Source organism: Papio anubis, chromosome 7 (genome assembly GCF_008728515.1).
Source record: "Papio anubis isolate 15944 chromosome 7, Panubis1.0, whole genome shotgun sequence".
NCBI classification, from domain to species: Eukaryota; Metazoa; Chordata; class Mammalia; order Primates; family Cercopithecidae; genus Papio; species Papio anubis.
In genome coordinates, this window is record NC_044982.1 from 35,053,236 (window position 1) to 35,078,201 (window position 24,966).

General features: G+C 37.9%; 1 protein-coding gene across 18 annotated transcripts in view; it reads right to left on the bottom strand.

Annotated features, from left to right (window-relative positions):
• The window catches only part of SIPA1L1 (signal induced proliferation associated 1 like 1), a 410,818-nt gene that overhangs the window by 65,379 nt on the left and 320,473 nt on the right, over positions 1–24,966 (bottom strand). For all 18 annotated transcript variants that reach the window (XM_017961310.3, XM_021941336.2, XM_021941338.2 and 15 more), the window contains 3 exons: positions 20,644–20,818; positions 12,742–12,845; positions 9,709–9,866 (listed from right to left, as the gene is read on the bottom strand). In XM_017961310.3, the coding sequence (XP_017816799.2) occupies positions 9,709–9,866; positions 12,742–12,845; positions 20,644–20,818 (437 nt within the window). The remainder of the gene's footprint in view (positions 1–9,708; positions 9,867–12,741; positions 12,846–20,643; positions 20,819–24,966) is intronic.

Below are 24,966 nucleotides of genomic sequence, written 5' to 3' on the forward strand. Positions count from 1 at the left end.
TCAAAAGGAAAAAAAGTAAGTTTATCCTAAAACAAAAAAGGAAGTTGTTGATATAGAAATACAGAGGTTGGCCGGGCGCGGTGGCTCAAGCCTGTAATCCCAGCACTTTGGGAGGCCAAGACGGGCGGATCACGAGGTCAGGAGATCAAGACCATCCTGGCGAACACGGTGAAACCCCGTCTCTACTAAAAAATACAAAAAACTAGCCGGGCAAGGTGGCGGGCACCTGTAGTCCCAGCTACTCGGGAGGCTGAGGCAGGAGAATGGCGTGAACCCTGGAGGCGGAGCTTGCAGTGAGCTGAGATCCGGCCACTGCACTCCAGCCTGGGCGGCAGAGCGAGACTCCGTCTCAAAAAAAAAAAAAAAAAAAAAAGAAATACAGAGGTTGAGTGTTTTATATCATGTCCCAAGATTTTAGTAAAGTTTGACATGGCTGGAAATGATTCTAAAACAACAAAGATCCCTCTTTCCAAATTAAAAGTGAGCAAATTATGCAATTATACTTAGTATTAGGGAAACTATTAAAAAAAACTGTTTCTTCTGAACTCTTAGAATAGAAACGGCATAATCAGAGAATGCATCTTTCAAATAAAATTGAAGAGCTCTGTTTCACTTTTTCTTTAAGAAGGGTTTGCTTTAAGATATTCAGCTTTGTTTTTCAATAAATAGCTATTTCTGGTGAAAATAAGAAAAATAAAAATCAGCAACTTCAGGATGCAAATTATATTTCTGGTGGAATGGAAAAGCTAAACACTCAGAAGATGCCATGGGATGGCCTATTTGTTGGCTTCACAAGTGTATTTTTAAAAGACTACCTAGTTCACTTCATGACAAAGAACAGTGGCAACCAACACTCCATTTTCTAACTGGAGGAGAGAATTCAGAGACTTCCATATGGCTTAATTATACCAATATGTATTAGGAAGGCAATTTTTCTTGTCTATTGTGAACTGCCTGACTTGAACGCTGACAGCTGTATAATTTTAATTTGATCGTGTTATTTTCTCTTAAAGTCAAGCAAAATATGCTGAAATTCAGGTTTGCTAGATTTTTCTAAGTGGAATCCTGTAAGAATCTAGAAATATTTAAGATCTTTCATTTTAAAATTGGCAATTTCTCATCTGCTAATTTCACTCAAATTGCTATTCTTTCTCAGAAAATACCTGTGATTTTATTTTAAACAAGGAGAGCAAAATGCTTAGCAGGGGGTGTGATTTTAAGCACCCTCCATCTACTTGCCCCTTAAACTAACTGGCTTTCTGCAGATCCATTTATTAATTGATAGAACTTTAGACAAACATACAGTGAAAACCTACCAATAATTAGAAACAGCTATAATGAACTGTGAGGAAAAGAACTGAATCCTTAACGTATAATTTTCAGTGATTCACTGTGGTAGGGAGGTAAATGATACAGGCAGTGAAATCAGTTTTGCATAGTCAGAAATAGAAACCTTACAGAAGATGAGGAAGATGATACTCTGGAGTGCTCTTTTCAAGTAAGTGATTTTGTTTTGGATAAATCAAACTGGCAATATTTCTACACGGTTAAAAGCTCATTAATTTAGATGCCACAAATTCTGAACTCTTGATAATAAGGCCTGGTTTAAGCTAAACAGAATATTTTACCTCTGTAAGAAAAAAACCTTTCTAGAATCTCAGTTTGCTGTATGTAGTTACTTAAGATATATTAATTATAAATGGTTCTTGGTATTTTTAAAGGTAGATTCCAAAGGGCCTCTGCTTGGCTGTACTTATGTTAGCCTAGCTGGCAATTCTGCGTCTTCTTGGAAATAATACATGCTTTAAAATCATAGCCATGCTTTATTTATCCAGCATTGTTGAGGACTGGAATGTTCTACTCAAAAGGGTTATCTAGATGACAGACAGACAGAGCTAGAGGCTAAAACAGTGATGGAAAGTTATCACAGGAAGGGAACTTAGAGAACTCAATGTTCCTCAAATTCTTTCAATAAAATCTTGGGTTTCATTTGAAAATTCACCTTGATTTTACATTCTACTGAAAAACATTTGTGTTCATTTTTATATAAAAATATCTTCTCACTCCAAAATCTTTGGGTACACTGAGCAACCAGGAAGGTGTCTTGTTTGTATTCTGTGGTTTGACATCTTCCTGAACCTCCGGTTGAGCAGCTGGTACAAATTCTTCACTTCTCCAGGAAACAGATACAGAGAAGTAAAAGGATTTGCCCAGATTTGTTAGAGAGAGCCAGGATTGGAATGTAAGCTTCTGGACAGCCAAGAGAGTGCTCCACGACAAGCCCACATTTACTCCCTCTGAGGAAGTGCTTTGAAACCTTCTACTCCTGAGGTGCCTGCTAAAAGGGACCATCCACATGAGTTACATGGCCAAAGAGATGATGAGGCTATTTCTAGTTGATATAGGCCATGTAACACTGGTTGGCATCAAAGAGCTTGGATGAAGTAACAAGTCTTGACACCCAAAGCCAACTTCAAGCTGACACGTGAAAATGTTCCGAAGACTACTACTACTTCTTTTTTTTTTTTTTGAGATGGAGTCTCACTCTGTTATCCAGGCTGGAGTGCAGTGGCGCGATCTTGGCTCACTGAAACCTCTGCCTTCCGGGTTCAACCAATTCTCCTGCCTCAGCTTCCCCAGTAGCTGGGACTACAGGCACCCGCCACATCACCTGGCTAATTTTTTGTATTTTTAGTAGAGACAGGGTGTCACTGTGTTAGCCAGGATGGTCTCAATCTACTGACCTCGTGATCTGCCTGCCTCAGCCTCCCAAAGTGCTAGGATTACAGGCGTGAGCCACCACACCCGGCCTGTTTCAAAGATGTCTGAACAGAAGTTCAGTGGATAAAAATTGAGAAATATAAGATATTTGAACTCTGAAAGCAGAATGGAAAAATGACAATAATCAACAATCCCCAGCCCAAAATTTAAAAGGAAAGTGACACAGAAAACATCAAATGAGAGAGGGAAGTTTCCTCTTCTTGGAGCCTGGATCAGATTACTGGCCAGGGCAGCTTCCAAGAAAGCACATCTGGGCAAAGGACAGGAAAGATCAAATATGTGCCAATCGTTCTCTTGATTTCTAACAGTATTGATCCACCAGTCACTGAGTACCTACTATGTGCTAGTCACTTTGCTCAAGCTGAGGATCAAGGCTGAGGATGTCCTGGGCTCAGCCCTCCAGAAACTCAAAGTCTGGTGGGAGCCACAGCCAGTGATTTGTGTCTAGTACAGGGTGCTATGGGTAGCACTTAGGAAAGGCATTTTAGTCCTGGGAGGTCCAGGGAGCCTTCTCAGAAAAAAGAAAAGCAGGAATTCATCAGATGAAGCAGGGAAAGGGGACTGTGTGAGAGGAGCAGCATGTACAGAGCAGAGGGGCAGAGCACGCTGTTCTGGGGAGTGGTCAGTAGCTCCAAAGGAGTGAGGTAGGCATGGGGTGCAGACTGGTAGATGAGACTGAGAGACAGGAGGCCAGACCTGACGCCCCCATGCAGTAAGCTATGCCTGCAAGTCTGAACTTTTCTCTAAATGCTTTTAAGCACAATGAATGACATAATCAGATTATTGTTTTAGAAAGGTCAGCTGCAGTGGACAATAGGGATGCTGATTAATTGAGGCTTGAAATAGACCTCCTTAAAGAAATTTCTATCACTTGACCTACTTGGGTTTTTCTTCTTCTCAGCTGAAGCTTGCAAATCCATGTTTTTTTTTTAAAGAGAGGAAAGAGGATGAACACAGACATTTAATGGGCATGCATCACACTTCCTCTCTGCCTATGCTAGACATTTTACTTATAGGATTTTAAGTGGAGGTCAAGCAACTTCCCAATGCACTGTTTAACAATTTGGTCTAATTCCAAGTGCTTTTTGTACTATATCACACTCATTCCTTTCAACAGTTATTACATTTCAATTACCGGGTATGGAAACCTCTCTGAGAGGAGTAACACATATTTCTACCTTCCTAAACATACCTCTGACCACAATTTAACATTTGCTTTGAAGAATCAGGGTCACTGTTATGACTACTTATTACTATTCTAGTTTTAAAATGAATAACAACTATTTTATTTCATCAACTAGAGTGTCAATGTTCCAATTTACAATTGTTTAGGATGTCCTAAGATTTTCTTTATAGTCTTTTTGTCTAAATTGGGATCCAAATAGGATCCACACATTGCAATTAATTTAGCTTTAAAAAATATATTATTCTGGCCGGGCGCGGTGGCTCAAGCCTGTAATCCCAGCACTTTGGGAGGCCGAGGCGGGTGGATCACGAGGTCAGGAGATCGAGACTATCCTGGCTAACGTGGTGAAACCCCGTCTCTACTAAAAATACAAAAAACTAGCCGGGCGTGGTGGCGGGCGCCTGTAGTCTCAGCTACTTGGGAGGCTGAGGTGGAAGAATGGCGTGAACCTGGGAGGCGGAGCTTGCAGTGAGCTGAGATCACGCCACTGCACTCCAGCCTGGGAGACACGGCGAGACTCCGTCTCAAAAAAAAAAAAAAAAAAAAAAAAAAAAATTTATTCTATAGATTCCCCTCCACTTTCTCACTATTTCTTGCAACTTACTTGTTGAAGAAATTGGGCTTTTTGTCTGCCGAGTTATTCAGGGTCTGAATTTTGTCAACTACAAACATGTTCCTCTGTCTTTTGTATTTCCTATAAATTGGCTTGTCTGGCAGCTTGATCAGATTCAGATTTAATTTTTTTTAGGGGGTGGCAAAAATAATGCATAGGTGAGGTTGTATTCTTCCATTATGAGGCACATATTTGTCTCTTTTTATGGTATTTGCATCCTTTGATGATCGATGCTTAAATCCATTAAGTCATTAGTTGTTGAAAAATGGTATTATTTTATACTGTGTTTCCACAGTGAAGCCCTCAGGAGTAACTGAAGCACACAATAGTTCCCCCTTATCTATGGTTTCACTTTTTGTGGTTTCAGTTAGCCATGGTATAGTACAACAAAGTATTTTGAGAGAGAGACCACATTCATATAACTATTATTAAAGTATATTGTTATAACTGCTATATTTTATTAATTACTGTTAATATATTACTGTGCCTAATTTATAAAGTAAACATTATCATATAGGAAAAAACATAGTAAATATAGGGTTAGGCACTATCCGTGGTTTCGGGCATCCTCTGGGGGTCTTGGAATATATCCCCGACAGATAAGTAGGAACTAATATATTTGGTTGTTTGCCTCAAAATCAAACGACCCCAGATTGCTATGCTTATTGAATTCGTATCTTTAATGTGAACAGTTTTTCAGCATCTCCTCTATCAATAAACAAATATTTGTTTCCAGTATATACTCGCTATTAACAGCTCCTTCATCTTTTTTATTTTGTTGCTTCTAATCTTCTCTATCAACTGGGATCAGACAATTAAGGTCACTGCAACAATACAAATAAAACAGTAGAGACTGGAGGGCTCTCTTATCAGTTATGGGATAAGCTTTAGTAAGCAGACTTAGTGACTGATTTCTGAGTTCTTGGCTACATGATGACTCACATTAACTGGCCTCCTAGAATTAGTCTGAATTAGTCAGTTACTCCTATATAAGTTTTCTAGTCCCATGGAAGTATAATACCACATTATTTTGAGATCTCATCTCTAGATCCACTATAGGGATTTTTCTCTCTTTGTTCTCCTGTTATATCCCAGGGTCTAGAGTAGTGTCTAGCACATATATGCTAAAGGCTGGATAAAGAACTAATGAAAAATAAATGGATAATGACAGTCTCCAAATTTATTTTTCTGTGTACAAATTACCTGGCATGGTAACATTGGATAATTTTTCCTAGAATTCTACTTATGTAGTGTTGAATTGATGGCCTAGCATTCTGGGGGCCTCCACTGCCTGGTCATCCTTCCTGCATTAGTAGCCTTTTTATTGTACTTTCCATCCTCCTTCCCATCACTAGGCTTCTGTCCTTTCCACTGACCACTCCTAGAATGGTTTCTCTTTTTCCCGCTGAATTCCATCCAGTTATGCTTTAACACACACATCAAATCCCATCTTCTCATAAACACCCATATAACTTCAGTCTGTAATGACCCCACACCTCTCTGCACTATTACTGCAGAACACTCTTTCAAGGAAACTTTTCCCCTTTCCGCAGTTCAGATACCAGGTAGGTGTAAGTAAATAAATATGTGTGTTCATGGTGGAGAAAGTTGGGACCGAGAGGTTTTAAATGCTAAAAAGCACTTGGGGTACAAAAAATAGTTAGAAAGAATGAACATGACCTAGTATTTGCTAGCACAACAGGGTGACTATAGTTAAAAATAATTTAATCGCACATTTAAAAATAACTAAAAGAGTATAACTGGATTGCTTGTAACACAAAGGATAAATGCTTAGGGTGATGGACACCCCATTTACCCTGGTGTGATTATTATGCATTCCACGCCCATATAAAAATATCTCATGTAACCCAAAAATATATACACCTACTATGTACCCACAAAAATAAAAAAATGTTTTAAAAGCATTTGAGTTACTCTAGCTATATCACTTAAGGATAAAATTTTTTTTTTTTTTGAGACGGAGTCTCGCTCTGTCACCCAGGCTGGAGTGCAGTGGCGCAATCTTGGCTCACTGCAAGCTCCGCCTCCCGGGTTCACACCATTCTCCTGCCTCAGCCTCCCAAGTAGCTGGGACTACAGGTGCCCGCCGCCATGCCCGGCTAATTTTTTGCATTTTTAGTAGAGATGGGGTTTCACCGTGTTAGCCAGGATGGTGTCGATCTCCTGACCTCATGATCCGCCTGCCTCAGCCTCCCAAAGTGCTGGGATTACAGGCGTGAGCCACCACGCCCGGCCACTTAGGGATAAAATTAAATTAGATTTAAAGTATAAATCAACCCATGTATAAGTTTTTCCACCAAACCACCCTAATAAAACAGGCCTATAAATTCATATCCCCAGCAGTTTGGGGAGTGGCTGGAGTTTGAGAAAAACTCACGGGTGTAAAAATTCTTTGAAGACTCATGTTTTAACTGAAAATTGATATTTCCCATTGTACCTCATAATAACATTTATTTTCATGAGAAAATAAGCTTGTCCTTATCCCCTCCCCCAACATTAAAGGCTAGAAGAAAGGTGCCCTGTTTATTCTGTGCCTTCAAACACTTCCTGACATCACCCATCACATACCTGAGGAAGTGTGCCTGCTGGTCTTTTGACAAGGATGGCAAAAAATTATTGACCTTTAAAGTTTACAACATGCAAAGGTCACTACTCTATAATCTCTTGTGATTTCTTTCAGTGATGTTACAAACTGATATGTTTTCTTGGATTGATAAACAGGCCAAAATTCTCTTCAAAGCTGTGTGCTGGGCCTTCAAACAAGCCTGGTAACTAGGAAATTCCAGACCTGCCCACATGTCTTAAGCAGGGATGTTCAGTACCCCACTCCCTGCAAAGACTCCTAGCGTTACACGATGGGGTTCAAAAGATGGGCTGTCCAGGCAACAGATTAAAAATAAGAGAGAGAAAGCAAAAATCATAATTTTCAGGGGAGGGATGATAAAAATAAAAAAACAGAGCACTGAAGAAGGCGAACACACCTCCCTCAGCAGTCTGTTTAGACTCGTGCGGTTCATTATGGTGGCCACTGGCCAGCTGTGGCTATTGAGCACTTGAAATGTGGCTAGTGGGACCAAGGAATATCAAATTACATTACATTTTAATTAATATATGATTTAAAAACTGATACTTAATTCTGTTATTTTAAAGATTTTAAAAAGTACATTTGGAAGAATCTGGGTATATTAAATCTACCTTTTCAATTGTAAATTTTATGAAATCTAAATATACATCAAGTATCACCAATGAAAATTTAGCATCCTAATTGAGATATGCGGTAAGTCTAAAATGTACTTCAGGTTACAACGACTTAGTCCAAAAAACATGTGAGATGTCACAATAATTGTTAAATGCTGAAATCACATGTTAATTCATGTTGAAATAATATTTAGATATATTGAGTAAATAAAATGTATAAATGGGTCAAAAACAGTGTCAACATTAATTTCATCTATATCTTGGCACTTTTTAAAAAATCTGGCTATTAGAAAATGTAAAATTAGTATGTACCTTGCATTATAGTCCCATTGGACGGTACTGATTTAGACAAAGGCTTGAAAAGAAGAAACTCTCTTTAAAAGAAACTGCATAGCTTTCCACTCCCGAAACTTTGGAGTGCCCATTCAAAATGGGCTTAACTTTCTACCTGTCAAGTGGTATGAAATCCTTTGCATGAATCGAGTGCACAGCATGTTTTAATTGAGTATTTTCTAAATGCAAATAGTTATCCATCCCAATTATAGTCAATTGTTCTGTGCTTTCATTCTACAACTAACCAGAGCAGCTTTCAGATACTATTTCCTTGATAAGAGGTTTCAGATCTAGGTCTTCATGGTTGGGGTTTCTGCCCCAACCCTAGGAAACTACAGACTTCTCTGGTCTTGGGTGTTCTCCTAGGCTCAGCACCTGAGAAGTTCTGGAACAGCCTCTGTGTTGGGAGCTCGGAGTGGAAAACTCAGCTTTCCCAGCATGTGAGAGAGGTGGCATAGCAGCATGGTTAAGAGACTGGGCTCTAGAATCAAACTGACTGCATTCCTGTCTAATTCTGCTCAACACTAGCCAGCTAACCCAAGGCAAGTGACCTGGCTTAAATTTCATCATCTGAAAATGGAGATAAAAGCAGTATCTACCTGATGGGTTTTAAACATTAAATGGGATATGCACGTAAGATGTCTAGAATAGTGTGGGGCTTGTAAGAAGAGCTCAACCAATGCAGTTATTAGCAGACGTGCAAGGATGGTGACAGCCAGCAGGAGACCAACACAACCTCTACTTGTTTTTTTTCTCTAAGCTACACTTACTCTACTCCTAGAATTAATTTGCCTTACCCCTAAAGATAGACAACTGTGGATCTCACCAACTGTCAATCTGCACTGGTCACTTTCTGTGCAGACAACATTTTAGGGATGGAAAGATATGCTAAATGTACATATTTTGAAAGGAACTGATGCACATTAAAAACATCTTACAAATGCCAGAACATTACCCTTACACATTCTGGCACTACACCCATATCAAGCTAGCATCACAGGTCCCTATCCCCTTCAACTCCTAACTCTCCAGTATTCTTACAAAGAAAGGTCTCCACAGATAGAGGCCTGAATTCTGATACTCATGTGACTGCGTCAACAAGTGACACTGAAACAATTTCAAAAGTGCTTCTAAGCTTGTAGTCAGAGTGCTAATGTGAATCAAGTAAGTCAGAGGCAAGGATTTAGGCTTCTTTAATAACAATGCTTTTCAAAAAATTAACTTCTCTTCCCTATTTATTACAATCCTTCTTCTCTGCTCTTGCCATGCCAAAAGAAAAATATAATTAGCAATATGACTAATTAGTTGGTTGGTGACCAGATGGTATGGATGAAGGACATCACCTAAGGAGGAGGTGCAAATGGAAACGGCAGGTGTCTAACCAACATGCTTGGGTAATGTCAATGCCACCGAATTACATCATCATGTGAATTCAGCCATCCGCATGCACAGTTTTAAGACAAAAAGAAATAGTAATAGACTTTCCATTGCCACCTCAGAATGCAGAGCTGAATGGGGCCTCTGTGTGATAACCAGCCAACATCCATAGCGCCCCTGCTGTGACACCCATACACACCTATAACAGACACTGTCAGAGCAGGGATTGTGCACCCTAACGATGACGAAAACATGCTGGAAGTGGGATCGGATGTTTTTTGGGCTGAATGGCTGTGCTCCAGGCTCTTGGAAAACAATTGTTACAATATCATTTCCAATGTGCCGCTTCCTCAGGAGCTACAAGAAAAAATAAGCAACCAACATAAATGACAATAATTTGCTTTCCCTGCCGCCCCAATTCCCTTATATATTAAAACATTCATTACTAATCAGTACACGTTAAGGTAGGTAATCTACACAGGTACTGTCAATGTTTTAGCCTGCCTTATTCCCTCTAAGGAAGAACATGGAAATGAATATTTTGAAATTTGCATAAAAGATACAGCCATTCAAATAGATCTACCCAATATCTAGCATATTATGCCAGGTCCCAACATCTCCAAATCCTCAGTTTCGATAACAACAGTTTTGTTCCATTTTCACATAAGAAAAACAAGTGCCATAGGGAAGATTTTGAGAGATGAGAATGGCTGAAATAATTACAATGTAATTTATGTTCTGGTTTAATTGACTTCATTGAAAGAAAACGTGGCTAAGGTGTTTTCTGATATATGTTTTGTGTCACAAGCTGGGCATGTAGAAAAGAATAATATTCCAGAATGTTGCAACAATTAAAAGCAGGTAAATTTCAGGTTTAAACAGCTTCTTTAATTGCAATGAAAGCTGCTTAGGGACACCCTCTGTTTCCCATTCAGTGGGTGCTGGATGGGTGGCTTTCAAACTCAGGCACCCCAGATCATCCCAGGTCAGTGTCTTTCAGCAGTTAATTCAATAGTGTAAAGAAAAATAGAATAAAATTTGTGTTTCTCATACTTATTATATGGAGGCTTTTAAAAAAGAAAAACAACTAAGTGTGACATTTACATAAACTACCTATTAGACATAAGCTTGTACTTATAAAACTTGTATTCAAAAAAACATTCTCTAGTGACATTAAGGCATACAAATTGCACACCAGTAAAATCAGTGATCTAGTATTGGCTGCCAACTGGGAGAAACAATAGCCTTTTAGATTAGGGTTGAGAATTGGCAGTTAGAATGTTCAGGAAATGTACTTTTAACCTTAGGAATTTGAAAGCATCCCAAATTGTCTTCTAATGAAGCGGTTTATTTCTGAGTTCATTTCTAAATATGATATACAATCAGACGTTATGAAAATAAAGGCTGGTGTGTATTGACTGCTCTACAGAACATATCAATAATTAAAGATTATTAATCTACTCAGGATCTTGGACATACCAAAAACAAATACTATTTATCTACATGTTATGCCATTCCTGCACAGATTATGTCATTTTCTGCAGTGTTATTCTTTCTTCAAAATATGGCTTGACATATAAAAATAAACGTCTTAATAAAGGACCCAAATAGAAACAAATCCATTTTTCCATCTTATGCTACATATAATGAAAAATAATATTTATATTAAAAATGCTTGCAAAAAATTTTTTTAAGATACATTTTTCCTGTTTTTTTTTTCCCCAAGCATAAAGTAGTCTATATAGAAGAAAATAAATTTTTTGGCTAGAGAGTGAAAATTTCTTGATATGTTGCAGTACCAATTTCTTTCTCATTATGATTTAGGACTGTAACATTTTTGCCTTGATTAGACTCCAAAATTAAATAATTTAGAGAGCTGCCATTTAAATGCCAACTTTCTCTGCCTACCACTTCAACTCATTTAGTTACAAATAATCAATCCAATCTTGTTACTAAATTTTTTACCCTTATAAATCTCATCTTTCTCTTCTAAGTGATCAGGCAGAATAAGTCTTTATGCTCTCTTTAATGATCATTTTGCTAATGTTCTTAAATTTTTCATCTACTGATTGGTCAGAATAATAAGTTTATTATGCCTTTCTTAGCACGGTGTTTTTCTTTCAAAGAGAGCTAAAATCTGGGATTTGTATAAAACAAATTATCAACAAAGTCCAGATCAGGGAGTTTATCTTAAAACAGGTTTACTTCACATTTATAGCTGATTCATTGCTTTGCTCCCCATTTTTTTATTACACTGGCAATCATGAAAGGCAAAACTTTGTTACCCAGATTTGTGATTTAATCAAACCTAAAGTGATAAAGTGTTAGATTAGATCAGTGTTTGGTTAACTTCTGTAAAAGAGGATGTGATTCATTCTGCAGCTGGCCTGTGCTCTGTTAGCACAACAACTGACAAAAACAAAAATTCATATCCATTTGAAGGTCAGAAGTAAAACTGAATTGCTCAAGTTTGTAATAGCTTTTAAAAAAGAGTGTGTTAGCTCTCTGGTTCTTTTACATTTCAATTTGCTATTATTTATTTTAAAATATTTTTAAAAATCAACTACCACACATTCCCTAAAACAATACTGCCAGTTTCCAGTTTGCTCTGTAACAGTCTGTCACCTCTTCGTTTCCACATTTTCCTACCTCACTTACACTTTAGTAATTGGGCACTGAGCTTTTAGAACATTTTAAGAGAAGCTCTGCGTATGATGTGTACATACGCAATTGTTATTTATGTTCCTTGCTATCTCCCAATGAACGTGGTAAGGAAGAATATCATTCTGTTGACATTTGACTTTTTTCCAAGTTAGTATTCTATATCTCCTTTGAAATCTATAATGAAACATCAGAACTTTCCTACTCTGTGCACTGGCCTCTTGAGATGAAACTTCACCCTCTCATGGATGCTCTTTGCAACCCTGCAGAGTCACGTAATTACCAATGATTTCAACTTGTTCTTCGGATTTCATGAAAACCTCAATCCCCATGGGTGAAAAGCAAATGATTAATTCACAAAGGCATCCAGCTGGCTGTTAACCTAAAATTTGGGTCTCTTCATTTGTTTTCAGCTCATTTGCTACTCCGTACTTCCACAAAGCACAAAGCTTCCTGCTGCTGTGACAGGTGCAACACTAAATTCTGGTTTAAGATTTTACAAACTTGCCACTTAGGCTTCTAGAGGAAATGAAACAAGGGTGAAAACACAGATAACAGGAGGATCTCTTACCTGTTGCTTGTTGTTGGGTGTGTATGGCAGCATGGTAGAAACATGGAACATAATTTCATAATCTTTGTATGTTGTGTACAGAGAATGGGTTCCAGTGGAGTCAGCTACAGTTAAAAAAAATATAATGATGAGATGACTATAACAGGAAAAATAATTTTTTTAAGAGAAATATCTCAAAAAAAAAAAAAGAAAAGAAAATGATTTAGGATGAAAAGATTCTAGACAAGACAAGTGTTCTTCCTATTTTTTTTCCTTTTGTACCCGATCCTCTTTGGCAGTTTAGTGAAGCCTATGGATCAGATCCCTTCTCAGAATAATATTTGTAAAAGTATAAAATAAAAAACGTAAGAGTTCAAAAGAAATTATACTGAAGCGCACAGTATCAAATAATTTTAAATATGAATGCACAAGATTTATATAACAAGATGTAGCAGTTGGTCTAGTATCTACTATAATGCTGAAGACATGATGAACACACTCTTGAAATATCTGCAACAACAAATAATATAATATGAAAATATCTGTGCTTTCTATTGGCAATGAAATCACAGGTAAACGAATTACTGTGGTTTACTGCCTATGGCCATAATTAACAGAAATGCTAAATTTCAACTTGGGGTCAGTGAAAATAAAGAAAAAATTATTTCCCATCCAAGTTCACAGACCCCTGAATTCTGTCCACACATCAAGTTAAGAAACATTTTTCTAATACTTCCAATTCAAGCAAGAGACTTGTTCTTAAAAAAAAAAAAAAAGACAATAATTTAACAAGATCATTAACACTGAAGAACAAAGGTGATACAGCAATGTCTAACAGTTTTTTTTAAGACTTAAGCACATTGTATTGTCACTTTCCTTAAGAAAAAAAAAACCTCTACTGCCTTAATCTTAACAAAGTTTCAGAATCAGTGTTCCCACAAATACTGGAAGCTGCAGAAAAAGTTATTAACTTCCCAACGTAAAGGGAATATGTGTTCAGACTCAAAGGACCTGGACTTAGTGGTTGCAAAAGGAACAGAAGTACATTCACTGTAAGTAAACTCAACTCTCTATCAACCCATTTTGTTTTGTTTTGTTTTGTTTTAGACAGAGTCTCGCTCTGTTGCCCAGGCTGGAATGCAGTGGTGTGATCTCGGCTCACTGCAGCCTCCATCTTCTGGGTTCAAGTGATTCTCCTGCCTCAGCCTCCTGAGTAGCTGGGACTATAGGCGCATGCCACCATGCCTGGCTAATTTTTGTATTTTTAGTAGAGACGGGGTTTCACCATGTTGGCCAGGATGGTCTCGATCTCCTGACCTTGTGATCCACCCACCATGGCCTCCCAAAATGCTGGGTTTACAGGCGTGAGCCACCATGCCCAGCCTTGACCCTATTTTTTGAGGTCCAAAACACTTGACGGCATTTTAGAGAATGATGCTCTCAGACAAACTCTCTGACATATACCAAAAGGCAACAGTAGTTCTCAAAACTTAGTATGCACAGCATCAGCTGCGGAGCTAAATTAAAAGGCAGATTCTCAGGGCCCACCCCCCAAAATACTCCTCAGTGGGTATGGGGCCTCACAGGGGAATCTATTCTTCACAGACACTCCCAGGTAGCTCTAATGCAGTAACTCCACTGCCGTCAGGTACTGCTCTAAGAATAGACTACAACTATGGCTTGCAGACAGCTTTCTAAAGATATTCCAGAGCTCTAAGTTTCAAGTTTGAGCTTGTTGGAGAATCTAATTTTGAAGCTGACATAAAACGTGAAGGCTTAAAAATAGTCAAAAATAGAACAAAGCAAAGACTACTTTTCAAAAATTGGAAAACTATGTTAACAACATAAATATCCAAGAAAATATCTTCTAATTATTAATGACCATCACCACAAAAAAACTGCGTATTACTACAACAAAGGATTCAACTGAACTATTTAAGGTCTTGAGCATCGATAACTTATCTATTGTCAAGAACCCTTTCTATAAATACATATAGAATGAATTAGTACATTTTAAAACTTTAAAGTGAATGTGTCACCACTGACGTGTACTTATACATGCATTTCAAGTCAATTTTAAGCAAAATTAATGAACCAGAAAAAAAAGATTGTCATTGGTATTCATTTATTACATTGTGCTTTATATGCCTGTCTAGTTCTAAAAGGATTACTGCCAGAGTGGAAAACTGCTGGGGAAGAAAACACTGAAGATCATTTGTTTTTCTACTTCTAGCCCCTTCTCTCTGTCCTCTGCATGTCTCATTTCACACAGTGTATGCTATCTGACCAGCTTTTTTCTGAGGTCTTTTAGATTTATAGAATTTTGCTGATAATTTTCAACAGTTTGGGAATAGTTTCAGAAGTTTCAGAGATGAAACTAGGGCTAAAATAATGAAACTTTTCTTTCCAAGAAGAAAAGAATTCCAAAATCCTGAAATTACTATGCACATCATAGAGATACTAAACTTTACCAGAAAGAATGCAAAAAGAATGTTTGCTATAAAGAAATAATTAACAGAGTAAACAGACAACCTACAGAGTGGGAGAAAATATTTGCAAGCCATACACCCAACAAAAGACTAATATCCAGAATTTCTAAGAAACTTAAAACAAATCAACAAGAAAAAAAACAAATAACCCCATTAAAAAGTGGGTAAAGAGCATGAATAGACACTTCTCAAAAGAAGACATACACGCAGCCAATAAACATGAAAAAATGCTCAACATCACTAATCACTGGAGAAATGCACATTAAAACCACAATGAGATACCACCTGATATCAGACAGAATGGCTATCATTCAAAAGTCAAAAAATAACAGATGTTGGCAAGGATTTTGAGAAAAGAAAAAATACATATACACTGTTCGTGGGAATGTAAATTAATATAGCCACTATGGAAAACAGTGTGGAGATTTCTCAAAAACTAACAACAGAACTACCATTCGACCCAGCAGTCTCACTACTGGGTATCTACTCAAAGGGATTTTATCAAATGGCACCTGCACTAATTTGTTTACTGCAGCACTGTTCACAACAGTAAAGGCATGGAATCAACCTACGTGTCTATCAATGGTAGACTGGATAAAGGAAATCTGGTACATATACATCATGGAATAGTACACAACCATAAAGAAGAACATCATCATCTCCCTGGTAACAACATAGATACAGCTGGAGGCCACTGTCCTAAGTGAATTAATGCAGAAACAGAAAGTCAAATACTGCATGTTTTCACTTACAAGCAGGAGCTAAACAATGGGTACACATGAACATAAAGATGAAAACAACAGACATTGGGGAGTCTAAAAGTGGGGAGGAAGGTTGAGAGGAGGGGTTGGAAAACCCTACTCCACCTCAAAATCTCCACCTACTGGGTACTATGCTCACTATTTGGGTAATAGATTCACTAGAAGCCCAAACCCCAGCATTGTACAGTATACCCCTGTAATGAACCTGCAAATGTCCTCCTGAATCTGTAGTTTTTTAAAAACAAGACTGTTTACTATATTACTAAGGAATAAAGCATACAATGTTCTTATTATAATATTTTTAGTGACCATGAAACCCTGAAACTATGGAAGTTTTAAGAGAATGACTATCAGGAAAATGAAAAAAAAAGATGCTTTTTTATCTGGTTGAAGAGCATATTGAGCAACTCTAAAGGGACAATGTGCTTGTAGAAGAAGGATGAAAGAATAATGCTACTTCATGTTTGTATAGAACTTTAAAACTTAATAAGTAAATTCAGGCATTATATAGGTCACCGTGACAATCACATGATCTGCCTCCAAATCTTTCTTTACGAAAAGTCTTACATCTCTTCTGAGATCCTGAACCTCAACTGCATTTGTAACACTGCTGAAAAATGGAGGAGACAGCAGCCACTAACATTGCAGCAAATTAATGAAGGCAGGGCTTTGAAGGAAAGCTTTTACAGAGGGCTTCTAAGTCTCCCGTTTACTGACTTGACAAACAAACCTCAGTCAGGAAATAATTTCCCTAAATAACCCACATACACAGCTAAAAATGAGGATGGTCTCCAGCTTTCAAGTAACAAACTGCTTGGTGGGAAGTTTATTGTATTTATTATAGTGTGAGGGAATGGCAGTTATCTAGGTTATATCATCCGAAGAAACAAACAAAAAAGAAGGAAAAATCCCCTACTAAAAATTTCTTCATTGCAGAATTGTTCCAGCCTGTGACATATTTATTTGTAGCTTGCTTGTTTGCTACAAATCCTTATTTCTGAAATGCAGAGATGGTCTCTGTACAGATAACTGGGAACAAGAAGAAATGGTTCAATAGTTCATTACTTCTTCCTTCCCTGAGCCTCGTCCTCCTTTACAAAAATACTGAGAAATGAATATGATGATAATGCATGAAGTAGAGCTATCTCATGAACTGGTTTGAGTACTGTTAGTTCAAGGACTTAAGAGGGAGGAAGACGTAGGGTAAAGGTCGGTCTTGGGGCTTTGCTGTGTTTCATTCCACATTTATACTTTCCCTGAACACTTAATTAACCACACTACTGGGATCTGTTCTACTTCCCTAATGCTTGCTAGCTATCTAATCATGGGCATGTTACTTAATCTAAAGAAGCCAATTCTGTAAAGTGGGGATAATTGGTATCTAGCAGGTTTGTAGGAATTAAATGAGATGGCATATATATCAAAAGTATCTGGGACTTCTGCTTCCAGCCATAACAAAGTGCTTGATACGGCACTCACCATGCCATTGTGAATAACTAGAAAAAATGATATAATGCCTCAAACAACTATTTGCAGACACTGGACAATAGGCAGCCTTGGGTAGTGATCCTTGAGAAAAAAGAATGCAGAAGATAAGCCCTATGACCCCTGGGCTTTCTACCTTGAGGTACTTGTGGGACAGTGAAGACAGACTAGAGTTCAGGAAGTCTGTGCTGGCTGATATTTGCTAGGCAGAATACCAAAGGGAGAGAAATATCAGATGAAAGGTTCAGAAATCTGAATAGCGGTCCCTTTGAGTCTTGAGTTGGACAGTAAGCTACATATGCATAAATTCCAAAAGTCAAGCAAAGACAAAATATTTGGGAAAGAATAACTACCAACGAATTATAAGCCAAATAATTTTACAGTTCACACTGGATTGGGAGATATTAGAGTTCTGAGCAGCCACAGTAGACACTTCATTGAATATTCAAGTACTGAGGTGCAAGAAAAGTCATGCCTTAGTAGTAGGGTTAAGTGAGCCAGAGTAAAAGCTACTCTAGGTATGCTTTAACGAAGCTTAAAAATAAGACTCCTAAAAATCAAGCTGTTCTGCAACTTCACTGCCTGCCAAAACAAAACAACACTTAAAGAAGATAACAAAAATAAGACACTGAACAATGAAACATTTACAACATCCATTATCTTATCAAAAACAACCAGACATGTGAGGAAGTAAAATATAACCCAAAGCAGAGGAACCCCATTAAAAAAAGAAACCGAAAATCAGAGAGGCGATGAAATTAGCAGATGAACATTTTGAAACAACTATTATAAATGTGTTTAGGGATCTGAAGTGAACCAGTGTGAACCTAATGAGGTGAGAATAGAAGACATTTAAAAAGACTATCAAATGCAACTTTTGGCCCTGAAATACAGTATCTTAAATGGAAATTTCATTGGATTGGATTAACAATGAATTAAGACACCATGGAAGAAAAGAAAAACACAAGGAGCTTTAAGATATATTAATAGAAATTATCCAAACTGAAGCACAGAAGGAAAAAAAAGGTTGGGGGAAAAAAAAAGAACCAGAGTCTCACTAACCTGTGGTACACTAGTGAGTGACATAACATATGTGTAATTGGAGACTCAGAGAGACAGGAGGTAAGACAGAAAAAATAAAGAAATAATAGCAAATAGTATTTTAATTTGATAAAAACTACAAATCCATAGATTCAAGTGACATCTACAGTGGGAATGATCTTTGAACATTTGTTCTGAAAAGCACTTTTTCAGAAAAAGAATTATATTCAAAGTTTCTTGACACAAAATAAAGTTAGATTAAGTATGGTGAGATTACATCACAGCACATAGAACGAAGTCTTATCTCTAGTAGTGTCATGCCCAGTAGCAGGCAGCTGAGGTGTACAGAGGCTGGCTGTTGCCTATTTTGGTGGTCTGCTATTATTTAATGCAGGTTTGAATGGCATGATGAATGGACTCTAGTTTTTGCCCCTATTCATAAGCTTGGAGTAAAAAAGATGATTTTGCATACCGTCTTCTTTGGGGCTTCAGAGTAGGAATACTTTCCTACTTTTCGTTCATTTTAGGAAATGTGTCATTTTAGAAAGACAGAAAAGGACACTTTTCTGTGAATCCTTCTCAGGAAATATGCCCTGAAAGGTCAGACATGCCTCATAAAGTTGAACTACTTAAAGGAAAGTAGTTCAGTGAAAAAGAATCTTTCCCTGTTGAATGTATTATATAATTCCAAAACTACAGTAAGAGGCTGTTTGCTAATCCAGGCTCATCCCCCTCTAGCCTTTGCAATTGTTGGGATAATTGGGCAAACTGTGCACAAGGTGCTTATTTTGTGTATTCCACTGCCTTACTACTTCCACTGCCTGACTTACAGTCATGTTGCTTAACGATACCCTAGCTATACATTTCTCACATCACCCTTCATCACAGATAACACACAATCTTATCAACTCCCAATCTGACCATTCACTTATAGTATCACTGAGCTTATTACACATTCTCTTCCCAGATCCTTTCAATAATTCTTTGTGGTAGTGATAATTTACACAGCACAACAAATGGGGGCAACATGAATGAACTGTACAGGGTGAATATCAGAATACCTGGATAAAAAGAGTTTAAGGGCATATTGAAATTTAACATCTTTATGCAGTTGCAAGCAGAGTATAGAATGTTAAAATAATATTTAAGCAGCTAGGCTATTTATGGGTTTTAATAGTCTCTCTTGCATGTCGTTTCCAAGTTGGCAACAGCAAAACCATGGCAACAGGAAATTCTTCCCTGCAGTGGAGTTTATGAATGCTTTTCTGTTTTCATGACTCAACTCCTTATTTAATTTCCTGTACAGAAAATCAGAGAGATTACTATAGACTGCAATACAGATGTGCTAATCCAAAGACCCTCTCAAAGAAAAACAGGTCACAGGTGTCTATGGATGAATTTAAAGATAAAATTTAAAACTGCTTTCACACAGACACACAGCAAAAGTCAAAACACTCTTTGGTTAGTCCCAGCTAACCAAAATAGGCATTTGAGAATGTTAACTATTTTACTGACAACTTGGGGACTGGGCATGGACAACCTTTCAGGTTCATGCACCATAGTTAAACAGACTGTTTCATTATCATGCTTTTAATCAACACATTTTATGAGCTAAACTAATACCAAAGCTAAAAAGCCTATTTTCTCAGAGATTAAGTAGACTGTGAATAATAATAATAGAAACAAACAAAAATCCTAGATAGAAAAACAATACAAAGAAACAAAAACAAAGGTTGACTACATATATAAACATGAAGACTATGAAATGAATTAATGGAAGTCAAAAATTCCAGTCTTACACTCAGATGGTTGTAAGTTTCCGGAGTTTTTAATCACCCTAACATTTGGCTAAATGTAATGAAATTTACACAATGATATCTAGGAGGAATTCTGCATGATCTGTGTCACTGCCCCACTTCATCCACACACCTCTGACAACACTATATTTTTTAGAGTCTAATTCTAGCTACTTTGGTTATGATCTTCAACTGTTCTAGTGCTACATCCTCCCTCTCTGGCTTTCTCTCCCCCATCACCAGCAGTTTTCTGCAATAAATGGCAATGTTGTTTTACGGATAATTTAGCAGATGCACAACAGCACAACAGGAGGAAAATAAGCCTAGTAGGAGGGTGTAAGTATTTCTTACTTTTGGTATCAAGCTGTGCTCGATACTTCTCAAATCCTTTGAGCCGAACTCGCTCTCCCAATAGTTGGAGGAATTCTTCAAAGGCTGGGCCAGCTGACTCGTTGTTGTACATCTCTTCTTCAGTGCTCTGTCCAGCTTTGCAGTACATGATGCCTACTTTCTGCTGGTAGTTCAGCTGTGAAGGCAGGTAATACAATGCATATAAATATAGGCAGATCCACTCTGTCCCACTCAAATGCTAAAAGGTCCTATAGGGCACATGCCCAGAAAATAGTTAACATCTTTCTTCTCTTGAAATCCTTCTGTGTTTTCCATCTTTGATCCAAAAATAAAGTGGAGCAAGTATCTATAAACTCCATGAATTGAGAAAAGGCCAGAGAAATAAATGAAAATTTCCTGTATTTAAAGATCATGCATCATTAGAACAGATCTGTTGGTACTATAGGAAACTTCTGTTAATCAATTACGAAGTACAAAATGAGGTTATTAAAAAAAATCCTGATATCTAAAGGCAATTCTTTTTTTATGGTGTCCCCCCTTTTAAAAGCGAGGCCTTTACAAATTTAAAAGCAGAGGTCTACTTTATAAAACATATTTTAAAATAAACTGTTTTGCACTAAAAGGTCCACTAATATTTTTGCAGTATTTTTTTGTAAAATTAGAAAAGACTTATCTCCCAATACCCTTTTCCCAATATATTAAATTATAAACCTTGCTTATGTCTTTGTTACAGCACTACTATCATCAATACTGCACTTAGAGCAACTTCTCTTTCAAATAGTTTTCTAAAGGATGAGTGTCTGCAGAGAAACTTTAAAAGAGGCCTCATAATGGCAAATCAGCTCACGGCAAATATTTCTTCCTCAAATGCAGTTAAAATGAAGGATTAAGAGACTTACATATAACATTAATCAAAACATTTATTCATCATTGAAAAGTTCTGTCATTTTGCAAACAAATTTTAAGCTGTTACTGATCATTTAACAAGCAATGAGTTTTCAACATAAAAATGTATACTTTGGGCTGGGCACAGTGGCTAATGCCTGTAATCCCAGCACTTTGGGAGGCTGATGGGGGCAGATCACTTGAACCTAGGAGTTCAAGACAAGCCTGGGCAACATGACAAAATCCTGTCTCTACAAAATATACAAAAAATAGCCAGGTGTGGTGGTGCACACTTGTAGTCCCAGCTACTCGGGAGGCTGAGATGGGAGGATCATTTGAGCCTGGGAGATCGATGCTGCAGTGAGTCATGACTGTGCCACATACTCCAGGCTGGACAACAGAGCAAAACTGTCTCCAAAAAAAAAATTGGACTTTGAATTCTCCAATGACAATGGGACAATTCTTATCACTTTATCCTACTTCCAGAGTGTCATTACAACCACCACATCATTAAGGTTTTATCTAATAAAAGGGGGAAGAGAAGAGGTGAAATTTTAATAGCTAACATTTATTGAATATCTACCATATGCCAAGCACTATGTGCAGTGTTTAACATACATTAAATTCTTACTCTCACAATAGCCCACAGGCAAATATTATCCCTGTTTGACAGATGAGCAAAGAGATCAGAGAATGGGAGAGAGAGGAAGTAGTACAGTAGGGAGAAGACACAAGATCATAAACTGTCAGTTCTGTGACTCAGCTCCACTATCACCAGGACTCAACCAGGTTTGTCTTGCTCTATTTCTACCACTGCAACATATGTCTACAACTTCTTATTTGCAATTCTGAAGTTTAAAGGTAGAAACCAAATTTAGGCAAACACATTTGGCAGCAAAACTTGATATGGGGCTGACACTGACACTAGTACTTTTAATTTATTCATCTTTGTGTGAATATTCGTATTTCCCCTGCATAACTGATTGTGGGGTACTGCCCCAGATCTCATTGGGAATATGACTATATGGGTCACACATTTTATTATTCCTCTAAAATCTGAAAATTCCTGAATTCTAAAACACAGCCAGCCTTGCCACTTTATATTAAGGGACTATGAAACTGAACTACCATTTTCAGCTTTCCAAACCAAATGGTTCACATCGTGATAACAAAAAATGTCATAGGGGAAAAAACAAATGAACAAACAAACAAAACCTTTGCTTGTTTTGTCTCCCTCCCCTGCACCCTGCTTAGCTGAGAAGAAAGCTCAACAGCCTTTGCATTGTGCATAGACAGGAGAGTTCCTGGAGTTCCATAATCCTATCGACCTGACTCTATTTTACCTGCACTGGTGGGAGGAAGGTAAGGTTCCAAGTCTGAAACTTGTAAATAACTGGATATATGAATACTAGATTATATATATATATATATATTTTTTTTTTTGAGATGGAGTTTCACTTCGCTCTTGTTGACCAGGCGGGACTGCAACGGTGCGATCTTGGCTCACTGCAACCTCTGCCTCAAGTTCAAGAGATTCTCCCTCCTCAGCCTCCCAAGTAGCTGGGATTACAGGCATGCACCACCAGCCCTGGCTAATTTTTGTATTTTTAGTAGAGACGGGGTTTCACCATGTTGGTCAGGCTGGTCTCGAACTCCTGACCTCAGGTGATCCACCTGCCTCGGCCTCCCAAAGTGCTGGGATTAAAGGCATGAGCCACTGTGCCTGGCCTGGAATATTTTTAAAATAGCATACAACCTGACCTACCGTTACCTTGATTATGAACAGGAACACATTTGAGACTTAGTTCACTTTTGTATAGCACACATAAGAAAAAAAAATCAGGGTAAAACTTCTGCACACTACTGACATTTAACCCCTTTCTCAGCTGGCCTGCTTCTAATGGCTGAATGTGGCTAATGCTTAGAGGGAGACGCTCCCACAGGTAAAGGTTTCATCTTGGCTTTAGAATTGAGCTAAGTACCCTATTAGGTCTCAACAAATAAAAAGGGAGAGATAGTCTCGATGTCTATTACAAAAGAAGTCCTTAATACAGCCAGATTCCAGGGCAGAACATTACCTGACTCTCTGCCTCCAGGGAGAACAAAAAGATCAAGCAATCTGTAGACAGGAAGGGGCTTTAAGTTACATGTTGTCTGGCAATGCCTCCCAGAACAGCCTTTGCTTGCAACAGTGTAAAATAAAAGTCACCCTGACTAATGGAAAGCATTACAGTGACACTGAATTTGTGGGTGCCTACTTAAAACTTCTTAGACAGAGGCCTAAGATTTCATTGTGCCACACTCAAAAGGATTCTTTTATTTAAAAAAAAAAAAAAAGTTTCCTGCAGAAAGATAAGAAAACTTCCCCCAAAGTAGTGGACAAGTAGAATTCAAGGACAGGACAAGGTGCCTCCTTTGATTGAATTATATACCCTAGTGAGCTCCACCTGCTGACAGAACAAACTGGTTTTGCCAGTTGTGAAAGGAATGATCCTTTAAGAGGATTAGGAAATTCCTAAGAATGTCGAATTTCCTCTGGTTTGAAACCATGCCAAATGTCACTTGCTGTATCCTCAAAGGTGACAATATGACTGTATCTTGATTTCTACTCCAATTAGATCAAAGGTAGGTAGCATTCTCTGAACTCAACTCCTACAGTCCTTAGCAGCCATGTTCCCAGACAGAATGAGATGTTGACAAGGAGAAGTTAAGTAAATGTAATCAGGAACTTTCTAAGAGAAGAAGCAAATGTACATGGAGTTGTAAAGCCATGATGTGGGGATTTTGGATTGTTTTGAGGTTATATAAAACAGCATTTATTGTCTGAGAAACACACAAACATACCTACCTGGGCTTATGGATCTACATATACAATACTTTAAGGTAATGATCAAAATAAAGTTACGATGACGCCAGAAGCCCTCCTGGGAACAGGCTAGGTTATCCACAGTTGAGCATTTTGCTTTGGATAACCTCTGGGTCATTTAGCAATGGTGCTATAATTCATGTCTGCAGATCAGCTGTTCATATGCAGCACTGAGGGAAGTGTTGGGCACTCAATAAATGTTTGTACACACAAAAGTGATGGTGGTCAGTGTAACAGGATAAAGGTTATATTTGAGATGAAGGTCTTGAATCTCAACAAAGTAAAGGGCTCTTTCAACACCTACTAAAAGTGATGTGAGCTTCCACAGCTGGGAACCAACAGTACATACATTTGCTCTTCCTCTCATAAGGTAGGTATTTTAACACAGAGTTAAAAACAGACACTGCAATCTGACTTAAACAGCCATAACTTCCTGGAAAGATGGACGATAAAGTCACAGTCCTGTACCAGAAGAAAGAGATGTGAATAACCAAGATCTCAGAGTCTTCTTCAGAAGTTTTGCATTTTACCCCATCTTCCCTGGTATCATGGCCAGAAGGTGGCCACTGGGA